The sequence below is a fragment of the Pan paniscus genome, chromosome 9 (genome assembly GCF_029289425.2).
Source record: "Pan paniscus chromosome 9, NHGRI_mPanPan1-v2.0_pri, whole genome shotgun sequence".
NCBI lineage: Eukaryota > Metazoa > Chordata > Mammalia > Primates > Hominidae > Pan > Pan paniscus.
In genome coordinates, this window is record NC_073258.2 from 35,124,760 (window position 1) to 35,137,309 (window position 12,550).

General features: G+C 38.0%; 1 protein-coding gene across 3 annotated transcripts in view; it reads left to right on the top strand.

Moving 5' to 3' along the window:
• QSER1 (glutamine and serine rich 1) overlaps positions 1–12,550 on the top strand; it is an 87,350-nt gene that overhangs the window by 23,635 nt on the left and 51,165 nt on the right. For 2 of the 3 annotated variants that reach the window (XM_034932371.4, XM_055094263.2), the window contains 2 exons: positions 10,702–10,814; positions 11,495–11,656. In XM_034932371.4, coding sequence (XP_034788262.2) covers positions 10,702–10,814; positions 11,495–11,656 — 275 coding nt within the window. Of the gene's footprint in view, positions 1–3,542; positions 3,706–10,701; positions 10,815–11,494; positions 11,657–12,550 lie in introns of those variants that run through there. The other variant, XM_034932373.3, reaches the window with a different exon arrangement.

Here is a 12,550-nt window from a genome sequence, read left to right on the forward strand (position 1 = left end):
TGCTTGTTTGGGACATTTCATATATAGCCATGCATCACTTGACAAAAGGGGTATGTTCAGAGAAATGTGTCGTTAGGCAATTATATCACTGTGCAAACATCTTAGGGTATACTTACACAAACCTAGATGGTGTAGACTGTACACACCTAGGCTATATGGTATGATCTGTCAAGCCTAGGCTACAAACCTGTACAGGATCTTAACTGCCCTGAATACTCTAGGCAGTTGTAACACAATGGTAAGTATTGGTGTATCTAAACACCCCTAAACATGGAAAAGGTACAGTAAAAATAAGGTATTGTAAGTTGTACATGTGGTCTGTTGATTGAAACATTGTTATGTTGGGCATGACTCTATTTTTTTTTTTTTTTTTTTTGAGATGGAGTCTCAGAGTCTCGCTCTGTTGCCTAGGCTGGAGTGCAGTGGCGTGATCTCAGCTCACTGCAACCTCCACCTCCCGGGTTCAAGTGATTCTCCTGCCTCAGCCTCCTGAGTAGCTAGGACTACAGATGCATGCCACCACACCCAGCTAATTTTTGTATTTTTAGTAGAGACGGGGTTTTGCCATGCTGGCCAGGCTGGTCTCGAACTCCTGACCTCAGGTGATCCACCCACCTCGGCCTCCTGCAGTGCCGGGATTACAGGTGTGAGCCACCACGCCCAGCCGGGCATGACTCTAAATGGAATTATATGTGGTCTTTTGTGTTTGGCTTCTTTCATTTAGCATAGTACTTCCAGATTCCTCCAGGTTGTAGCATGTATCAGTATTTTGTGCCTCTTCGTGGGTGAATAATATTCCTTTGTTTGACTACATCACATTTTGTTTATTCATTTATTAGTTTTTGCACATTTGGATTGTTTCCACCTTTTGACTATTATGAATAATGTTGCTATGAACATTTATGTACAAGTTTTTGTGTGAACATGTTTCCATTCTCATGGGTATATGGGAGTAGAGTTGCTGGGCCATGTGGTAATGATGTTTAACTTTTTGAGGGAGGCATGAGATTTTATTAATATTTTCTTAATTCAGTTAACTACTGTTGCTTTATTCACAGCTAACTTAATGTCAAATGTAATCTTTATCCCATTGAACACAAGATACTAAAAAACCCTATTTTATGGCCAGGTGTGGTGGCTCATGTCTGTAATCCCAGCACTTTGGGAGGCCGAGGTGGGCAGATCACTTGAGATCAGGAGTTCAAGACCAGCCTAGCCAACATGGTGAAACCCCATCTCCACTAAAAATACAAAAACTAACTGGGCGTGGTGGCACCGGCCTATAGTCCCATACTTGGGAGAGGCAGGAGAATCGCTTGAACCTCAGAGGCAGAGGTTGCAGTGAGCTGAGATCGTGCCATTGCACTCCAGCCTGGGTGACAATGTGAGACTGTCTCAAAAAAAAAAAAAAACAAAAACATTTCTCTGTATTGCTTTCTGTGACTTATGATGTGGAGCTCTCTTGTTTTGTGCTTCAGTAATTAATATCATTAGATGGTAGCTCAAGTAGGTTTTGGCCTTATATGAAATCCTGATATCATGCCTAAAATTAATAATATTAAGTCTCAGATAATTCAGTTTTTAATTAGCATGGAGTGACCTACTGGCTTAATCTTTCATTTTTGAATCCCTAGTCCTTAACAGGATGCCTGCCCAGTCAAGTAGGCACTCAGTAGAAGTTTGAGAGATTATTGAGCTCTAACTTGAAGCTGATTTCTCTTCCGAAACTGTACATGGGTTGTAATTATTTATGACTACCTGCTGTGTACCACATACTATTCTGGGTGCTTGGGATGTACCAGTGAATAAAGCAAAGGCCCTGTCCTTAAGGATTTTACCTTTCAGTGCATACTGGGCAAACTAGCATACTATATATAGTAAATACATATAGTATGTTGAGTGTTTATTAATGCATGGAGAAAAATAAAGAGGGTTAGGGCATGTGGAGAGAGAGGACAGAGTAAGGATGTTGTTTTATATGGGGTGGTCAGGGAAATCTTGAGGGGTGAAATTTAAGCAGAGACCTAAGGGGAAATGAGGAGTGAGTTTGAGGGATGAGGCAAGAGACCTGTCTGGCTGGGAGTAAAAAATAGGAGCTAAAATCAGAGGTGTAAGGGAGCAGCAACTAGATCATGTAGTGCCTTGAGAACTTTGTAAGAAGTTGTGGCTCTTGTGAGGTGGGAAGCCGTTGGAAAGTTTTTCATGATTTGATTTTACCTTTTTAAGAGAATGACTCAGGCTGAGGATGAGGGGAAGGAGGGGCAAGAGCAGAGGCAAGGAAACCAGTTAGGTGTAATAATTCCTTGCCTGTTCAAGAAGTGATTGGAGTTAGCAAAGATTTATAAGGAACACCCTCTTCCCCCCAAAAACCCCTGATATTTATAAATTAGATCAATAATTATTCTAACGCTTAGGAAGTTGTGTTTAGATTTAGCATGGCTTACATTTTTTTAAATGTAGACTTCATTTTTGGGAACTGTTTTAGATTTACAGAAAAATCAGGAGCATAGTATAGAGTTCCCATACACCCCCCACCTAGTTTTCCCTATTATTACCATCTTGCATTGGTATGGGACATTTGTTACAGTTAATGAACCAATATTAATACAGTATTATTAACTAAAGCCTATAGTTTATTCAGATTTCCATAGATTTACTTAATGTCTTTTTCTGTCTCCTCTTATCTATGACAGTTTTTCCAGCTTAGTTTGTTGTTTTTGTTGTTGCGGTTTTGTTTTTTAGAGACAGAGTCTTGCTCTGTCATCCAGGCTAGAGTTCAGTGGCATGATCACCTATGAACTCCTGGGCCGAAATGTGTAGCTGGGAACTACAGGCAAGCACCACTAGGCCTGGCAAATTTTTAAAAGTTTTTTAGAGACTGAGTATTGCTATGTTGCTCAGTCTGGTATCAAGCACTTCTCTGGCCTCAACCTCTTATTACTTTGCTTTTGATAACCTTCACAGTTTTCAGAAGTACTGGGCAAGTATTTTGTAGGATACCCCTCTTTTGGAATTTGCCTAATGTTTTTTCTTTTCATGTTTAGACCGGTGTTACTGGTTTTGAGGAGGGAGACCACAGGGGCAAAGTGTCACTTTCATCACATCCTGTCAGTGGTACATACTATCAACGTGATTTATCACTACTGATAAAAGCCTTTATCACCTGGTCGATTCTTGTCAGGTTTCTACACTGTAAAGTTACTCTTTTTTTCCTCCTTTCAATACTATACTCTTTGGAAAGGCGTCACTGTGTGCAGTCCACACCTGAGTGGGGAGTTATGGTCTCCCTCCTTCAGGGTAGAGAATCTACACAAATTAATTGGGAATTCTTCAAGGGAAATTTGTCTCTTCCTCTCTATTTATTCAATCGTTTAATAATTATCAGTATGGACCCATGGATATATATTTTATACTTCGGGTTACAAGCCAGTACTATTTTGTTGCTCAAAATGTTCCTTCTTTGGTCATTGGGAATTCTTTTCAATTAGCTTGTGTGTTCCTTTGACATAAATGTCTTTTCTCTCTTTTTTTCTCCCTCCCTCTCTGCCCCCTTTCTTTTTAGCACTTTCTTACTTTCTGGCACTACAAGATACTCCAGACTCATCTTGTATATTTCCTGCCCCAGTACTAGAATCAGCCATTTCTCCAAGGAGCCTTGGTTCCTTTTTCTTGGAGAATGGTACGAGAAACCAATCTGGGCACTAGGTATGTTCTTTGCTGCTGGAGTGTCATTGCTTCTGGGCTCTGTCCGCCAGAGTAAGGAAATACACATGTAGCTTGTTTTAATATAGAGAATGATTGCTATGATCATTTTAAAAGCATATAAAATCGTAAGAGTATTTTGAAAATAGCAGTTGGGCATTTGGGTTTTTGTATTAAGGGATTTCTACATTACACTTTGAGTAGCAAAAGAATGAAACTGGACTCCTACCTCACACCATATAAAATAATTAATTTGAAATAGATCTGTCATCCTAAATGTAAAAGCTAAAACTAAAAAACTCTTAGAGAAAACATGGGCATAAATCTTCATGACCTTGGATTACAAGTTATTTCTTAGATATGCTATCAAAAGCATGAGTGTGACAAAGGAAAAAATAAATTGGACTTCAAAATAAAAAATTTTTGTGCTGTACATGATACCATCAGAAAGTGAAAAGATAACCAATGAATGGAAAACAATGTTAAAAATCAGATTTATCGGGGACTTGTATCCAGCATATTTAAAGAACTCTTATACTTTAATAATAAAAAGATAACCCAGTTAAAATATGAGCAAAGCATGTGAGTAGACACTTGTCCAAAGAAGATGCAAGTGGTCAGTAAGCACATGCAGAGATGCTGTACATTATTAGTCATAATGAGGTAAATGCAAATCAGAACCACTCCACACCTGTTAGGATGTCTACTATAGATGAGAAATATAGATAATAAATATTAGTGAGAATGTTGAGAAATTGTAACTTATACTTTGCTGGTGGGAATGTAAAATGGTACAGCCACTTTGGAAAACAGTTTGGCCATTTCTCAAAATGTTAAACATGGAGTTTTCATTTGACCCAGCAATTTCACTCCTGGATATATATACCCAAGAGAAATTAAAACATATATCTATACAAAAACTTGTACATGAATGTTCATAGCATCGCATGATAGCCCAAAAGTAGAAACAACCCAAATGTCCATCAGCTGATGAATGGATAAACAAAATGTGGTATATCCATACAATGGAATATTCAGCCCTAAAAAGGAATGAGGTACTGATATATCCATGTTGTAATAAGGTGAACCTTGAAAACATATTTAGTGAAAGAAGCCAGTCATAAAAGGCCACATGTAGTATGATTCAGTTTTTATGAGTTATTTTGAATAGGCAAATCCATAGAGACAGAAGGTAGATCAGTGATTGCCAGGGGCAGAAGAGAGGAGGGAAATAGGACCAATTGCTCATGGATACACGTTTATTTGGGGGGGGTGATCAAAATATTCTAAAATTAGATTGTGGTGACAGTTGGACAAGTCTGAATATTCTAAAAACCACTGATTAGCATACTTTAAAAGGGTGACCTTTATGGTATGAAAGTTGTATTCCAAATTTGTTTTTTTACGAAATCATTTAGAACAGAATAGCAAAAGATACTCAGGGATAAATTTAACAAAATACACGTAAGAATTATACACTAAACACTACAAAAGATTGTTGAGAGAAATTAAAGATCAGAAACAGCTATACCATATTCATGGCTTAAAAGATTCAGTACTTTTAAGATGGTATAGTTTTTCCCAAATTGATGTTTAGATTCAATACAGTTTTTTTGTTGTCATAGAAATTGACAAGCTAACTCAAATGTATGTGGAACTACCTAGCACAGCAAAACAATTTTGGAAAAAGAACAAATTTGGAAGATTTGTGTTATTGAATTGAAGACACTATAAACACAGTTGTATAAAAATATAGTTAATTTGTGGATTGATTTATATGAACAGACATTGGTCAGTGTAACACTATAGTCAAGAAATAGAAACCCATATATATGGTTTATTGGTTTTTGACAGAGGTGCCAAGACAATTCAATAGGTAAAGAATAATCTTTTCAATATATAGTGCTGGAACCATCGCACACTGAAATTTTAAAAATGAGTATCAACCTTTTATACCACGTATAAAAAATTAACTCCAAATGGATTATAGCCCTAAATGGAAAAGTTAATACTATAAAACTTCCAGAAGAAAACAGAAAATCTTTGAGATCTTAAATTAGGCAAAGATTTCTTAGGTACACCACCAAAAGTACAATAGATAAATTAAAAACTGATCAAAATTAAGAGCTTTTGCCCTTCTAAAGATACTGTTGCAAGAATGAAAGCCACCGGGTGGGAGAAAATATTTGCAAAACATAACTGGCCAAGAACTTGCTCCAGAATATATAAGCAACTCTCTAAACTCAATAATAGAAAACAACCCAATAAAAATAGGCAGAATATTTCAGTAGTACTTTTTCTAAAGATTTCTACATGGCAGATGGTGAGATACTTATTGCACATCAATTAGAATGGCTATTTTTTTTTTTTTTTTTTGAGCCAGAGTCTCACTCCATCACCCAGGCTGGAGTGCAGTGGTGTGATCTTGGCTCATTGCAACCTCCGCCTCCCAGGTTCAATTGGTTTTCATGCCTCAGCCTCCCGAGTAGCTAGAATTACAGACCTGTGCCGCCATGCCTGGCTAATTTTTGTATTTTTAGTAGAGATGGGGTTTTGCCATGTTGGCCAGGCTGGTCTTGAACTCCTGACTTCAAGCGATCCACCCACCTCAGCCTCCCAAAGTGCTGAGATTATAGGCGTAAGCCACCATGCCCGGCCTAATTTTTTTTTTTAAGTAACAACTTACAAACTAACAATACCTAGGGCCCATATGGATGCAGAGTTACTAGACATACATTATTGGTGGGAATGTAAAATGTTATAGCCACTCTGGAAAACATGCAGTTTATCTGAGTTAAAGATACATTACTGTATAACTCAGCCATCTCTCTACTCAAGTGAAATTAAAACTTATGTTCACACAAAAACTTATGCACATGTGTATAGCAGCTATATTCATGATTGCCCCAGATGTCTCTCAACTGGTGAGAAGGTTTTAAAAAACAAACCAACCTGTGGTACAACCATGCAATGGAATACTGCTCAGCAATAAAAAGGAATGAATCACTGATAGAAATAACAACATAGATGAATCTCAGAGGTGTTACACTAAGTGAAAAGCCAGACACAAAGACTACATATTAAATGATTCCATCTATATGACATTTTGGAAAAGGCAAAATCACAGAAGCAGAAAACAGATCTGGGGACTTGGTGGTAGGATGGGTTCACTGCAGAGAGGCAGGGGGAATCTTTGTGGTGATGGAAGTGTTCTCTCCCTTGGTTTCTGTGGTTTGTTTGTGCAGGTATGAAAACACACTAGAGGGCTGGGCACAGTGGCTCACGCCTGTAATCCCAGCACTTTGGGAGGCCGAAGTGGGCAGATCACCTGAGGTCAGGAGTTTAAGACCAGCCTGACCAACATGGCAAAACCCCGTCTCTACTAAAAATACAAAAAAAATTAGCCTGGCGCAGTGGTGCACGCCTGTAATCCCAGCTACTCAGGAGGCTGAGGCAGGAGAATTGCTTGAACCTAGGAGGTGGAGGTTGTGGTGAGCCAAGATCACACCACTACACTCCAGCCTGGGCAACAGAGTGAGACTCTTGTCTCAAAAAATAGGCCGGGCACGGTGGCTCACACCTGTAATCCCAGCACTTTGGGAGGCCAAGGCGGGTGGATCACGAGATCAGAAGATCAAGACCATCCCGGCCAACATGGTGAAACCCCATCTCTACTAAAATATAAAAAATTAGCCGGGTGTGATGGCGGGTGCCTGTAGTCCCAGCTACTCAGGAGGCTGAGGCAGGGGAATCGCTTGAACCCGGAAAGTGGAGGTTGCAGTGAACTGAGATCGCACCACTGCACTCCAGCCTGGCGACAGAGCAAGACTCATCTCATTAAAAAAAGCCCTAGAAAAGGTGAATTCTACCTATGCAAATTATACCTAATTTTTAAAAAGCGAAAATGTGAAAAATTTGAACCTTGAACTTTACCTCATACCATACACACAAAAAGATCTCAAAATGAGTCACAGACCTAAACATAAAAGCAAAAACATTAAAACTTACAAAATAAGACAATAGGAGAATGTATTAGTGACTTTGGGTTGGTGAAGATTTCTTAGGACACCAAAAGCACAAACTATAAAACAAAAAATCTTGATAATTCGCATTGAGCAAAAATTAAAACCATTATTTAAAGACAATGGAGGCCAGGTGTGGTGGCTCACACCTGTAATCCTAGCACTTTGGGAGTCCAAAATGGGTAGATTGCTTGTTTGAGTCCAGGAGTTCCAGACCAGCCTGGGCAACATGGACAAGCTTTGTCTCTACAAAAAGTTAGCTGGTGGTGGTGGTGCACGCCTATGGTCCCAGCTACTCGGGAGACTGAGGTGAGAGAATCACCTGAGCCTGGGAAGTGGAGGCTGTAGTGAGCCGTGATCATGCCACTGCAATTGAGGTTGGGCGACCGGAGTGAGACCCTGTCTCAAAAAAAAAAAAAAAAAAAAGGGAATAAATAAAGACACTGGAAAATGAAAGAGAATGAAAAGGCAAGCCAATAGACTGGGAGAAAATACTCCCAATACATATATTTGACAATGAATTTTGATCCAGGGTATGTAAAGAACTCTTAAAACCCAATAAGAAGGGAAACAACCCAGGTTTGGTTTTATTTTCAGCTTTTATTTTAGATTCAGGGGGTACATGTGCAGGTTTGTTACAGCATGATGCTGAAGTTTGGAATACAAATGATCCTGTCACCTGGGTACTGAGCATAGTAGCTGACAGTTTGTTTTCCAGTCCTTACCCCCTTCTTCCCTCCTCTAGTAGCCCCCAGTTTCTATTATTGCCATCTTTATTTCCAAGTACCCAATGTTTAGCTCCCACTTATTAATGAGAACATGTGGTATTTGGTTTTCTGTGCCTGCATTAATTTGATTAGGATTATAGCCTCCAGCAGCATCCATATTGCTGCAAAGGACATGATTTTGTTCTTTTTAATGGTTGTGTGGTATTCTAAGATGTTTGTGTACCACATTTTCTTTATCCAGTCAACCGTTGATGGGCACGTGTGGGTTGACTCCATGTCTTTGCTATTGTGAATAATGCTGCAATGAACATGCAAGTCAATGTCTTTTTGGTAGAATGACTTGTTTCCTTTTGGATGTATACCCAGTAATGAAATTGATGACAACCTAGATCTTTTAAAAGGGCTAAAGATTTGAATAAACTTCACTAGAGAAGCTAAAAGAATAGCCTTACAAACATACAGAAAAATGCACCTCCTCGTATGTTATCAGAGAAATGCAAATTAAGCCCAGTGATACTCCACTGAACCCACCTAGAATGGCTAAAATTAAGAAGACTGAAAAGATCAAGTATTGACAAAGATGCAAAACTACTGGAATGTTGATACATTGCTTTTTTATTTATTTATTTATTTATTTTTTTTGCAGACAGAGTCTTGTTCTGTCACCCAGGCTGGAGTGCAATGGTGCAATCTCAGCTCACTGCAACGTCTGCCTCCTGGGTTCAAGCGATTCTCGTGCCTCAACCTCCAGAGTAGCTGAAATTCGAGACCTATGCCACCACGCCCAGCTAATTTTTGTATTTTTAGTAGAGATGGGGTTTTGCCATGTTGGCCAGGCTGGTCTCAAACTCCTGACCTCAAGTGATCCGCCTGCCTCACCCTCCCAAAGTACTGGGATTACAGGCATGAGCCACCACACCAGGCTGTGTTGCAGACATTAATAAGGATACATTACCTTAACGACTTCAAGCTCAGAATCGTCACTAATGAGACAAACTGACACTGTGTGCCTCCTCATGTGATGCAATAAGAAGTACACAACAGGTCAGGTGTGGTGGCTCATGTCTGTAGTCCCAGCTACTTGGGAGGCTGAGGCAGGAGGATTGCTTGAGCCCAGGAGTTGGAGGCTACAATGAGCTATGATCCAGCTGCTGCACTCTAGCCTGGGTGACAGAGACCCTGTCTTCTTAAGACAAATCTAGAATTTGGGACATCTTATAATTTAGTTGCCCTGGATTCTTCAAAAGGTCAAGGGATTTGGGATTAGGGGTTGGGTGAAGGCACTGATACTAAGTTAGAGAAATAACCAAATGAAATTACTGAATTTTGATTGGATCCTAGTTAAAAAGAGCTTAAAACTTTTAGATATTTGGCAATAATTGGGGAAACTGGAATATGACCTATATATTACATGATTATTGAATTAATGCTAAATGTGTTTAAGTCTGATAATGATATCTAGTTATATAAGAATGTCCTCATTCCTATGAGATGCAACTGATGATATCTCCAAGTTATTTTCAAGTTGTTTAGCAAAAAAAAGTGGGTATGTGTGTATAGAGAAAAATAAATGTTACAAAATCTTAATAGTTGTTGAATCTTAAGGGACAGGTATATGGTGTTCATTGTATTTTTGATTTCTTTCTATGGGTTTACAATATTCAAAATAAAAACATAACCTTTCCTTTCCAAGGAGAGGGGGAAAAATCTTGTTTTGGACTACTCTGAAAATGTTTGAGCTTGAAGTTTTCTCAGTGAGTTATTGGGAAATAGTATTAATTATGTATTTGAATTATCTGTTATTCCATAGAATACTATAATTAGAGAGGTTATGGAGGTTATTTCATCTGGTCCTTTTTTTATACAGATGAAATTAGTCCAACAATAATTGAGTCCCTTATTTAAATTACACTGTAAGCCAGAAGTAGAGCCTGTACAATGAATTCACCTCTCTGTTGTCCAGGATATTACTTTTTCTTCTGTACCACATTACCTCTCCCAGTAAAAAGACTCTTGTTTGAGGTAGAATTGAATTAAAGAAAATACTGTGTATTACTTTTCTTCCTAATGCATCTTAAATATATTTCCTCCATTGTGATAGTATTGTCAGACTGTGTTTGATCCATGAATCAATAGGTCGGGAAATTGGTCAAAGGTTTCTACTACTTTTATAGTTGTTCTTCTAGAAGTTTTTTTTATCAGATGGTTTGGACTGTGTATTTTGGTCACTGATTTTTAATGTCCTCTAGTTTAATCTATGAAGAAGGACATCCCTCACACTCTGAAACAGATCTCCTTCAGAGACAGAGTTTTGCAGCCTCTCATCAGCTTCCTGGATATGCTCCCACACCTCAGCCTACTGGTAACAATTCTCTTGTGAAATATACTACGAGTCTGGGTACATTTAGTGAATAAGAAGAAAAACCAATTTTCATGTGTTGAGTTCTGAATGTGTAGGACATACTCATGCCATGGGAAATGAAATGAGAGTAAAAGCTTGTTTTTTGTTTTTATTTTTGACATGGAGTCTCGCTCTGTCAGCTGGGCTGGAGTGCAGTGGTGTGATCTTGGCTGACTGCAACCTCCACCTCCCGGGTTCAAGTGATTCTCCTGCTTCAGCCTCCCGAGTAGCTGGGACTACAGGCACCTGCCACCATGCCCGGTTAATTTTTGTATTTTTTAGTAGAGGCGGGGTTTCACCATATTGGCCAGGCTGGTCTCAAACTCCTGACCTTGTGATCCTTCCCAGAAGTGCTGGGATTACAGGCATGAGCTGCCACGCCCGACCAAAGCTTTGGTTTTTACCAACGGAATATTTATATAATTAATAAATTAAAAGATCTTCTTTCATGCATCTTTGGAGATTTTAAATTATAAATATGCTTGGTCAAATTAATATGTTTACTATCAAAATAAAACCATCTGGGGTTGTAGAATGTTTTGGCCTTAATTTTCAGAAATTTTAAAATAGAGTCAGGAATATACTTTTATACAAGTAAATTTTTTTTTTTACTTTGGGATATATTTTATCTTCAAATTTAGGTCTTTCTGGAATATTTGATACTAGTGTGAACAGTGCCAGCAGTAACACTAAAGAGTCTTCAGTGATGAATTTTCTGTCTACTGCTGAATCCCGAACTGCTCAGGCTGCTGCTTCAGGAACTACTCTCTTACCACAATTCAGGGCTCCATCCTGGCAGACAGGTGATTCTCTGTTTTTAGAATTTTTAAGTCCTATAAAAATGCTGATGAAACATATACATTTGATGGCCTTGTCATTGTGGCTGGGAGTTTTGTTACAATATTGATTTTCCACTGACCTTTAAGACCTGGAATTTTTCAAAATTTTCAGGTGGATAAAATTCAAGAATTTATTACTGGCAGAAATTTAGTTTTAGCATTCTGACAAAAACTAGTAAGTTGACATTGAGGGGTAGATAATGATTAAAGAAGGTCTCATATAAGGTTTATATCTAGCAATTACTTGTCTACTTGAAAGAAGCAAAGATTAAAATTTATTTTAGTGACTTCAGAATGGGTAGGTGTTATAGTAAAAAAAATCTTGGGACTCATTTCATTGTTAGTTTTATATAAAGTTATCCTTAATTGGATAGATTAAATCACTAATAAGAGACATTACAAGTTGATATTATGATGTGCCCATTTTCCAGCAATAATTACAAGGTCTATAATGTGCTTTTCTATTTCATTTTTCTTATTTTACTTTTCAACCGTTTCTCATCAGAAATTATATCTATATATTTCTGTTTTTTGTAGTATGACAGGAATTTTTTTTGGAGTTTTGTCTTAAGAAATGTCATTTGAGAATATGTTTTTAAAGGATAGGTATAGGAAATAGTATTTTAACATTCTGATGTAAATTCCACTAATAGAAGTTTCTCAGTTTGCCTTAGCAACATTTTTTTTCCTGCTTCTAAGGGGATAATCAATGATTTGGCGAAATAAAATAATATTTTAAAACATAGCTTTATTTTTTACTTCCTGAAATAATTTTATATTTCATGTATTTAGTTAGATTTTCCTATCAGTATATTCATGCTGAAACTTGAGAGTTGAAGAAGTTTTAAAATAAAACAA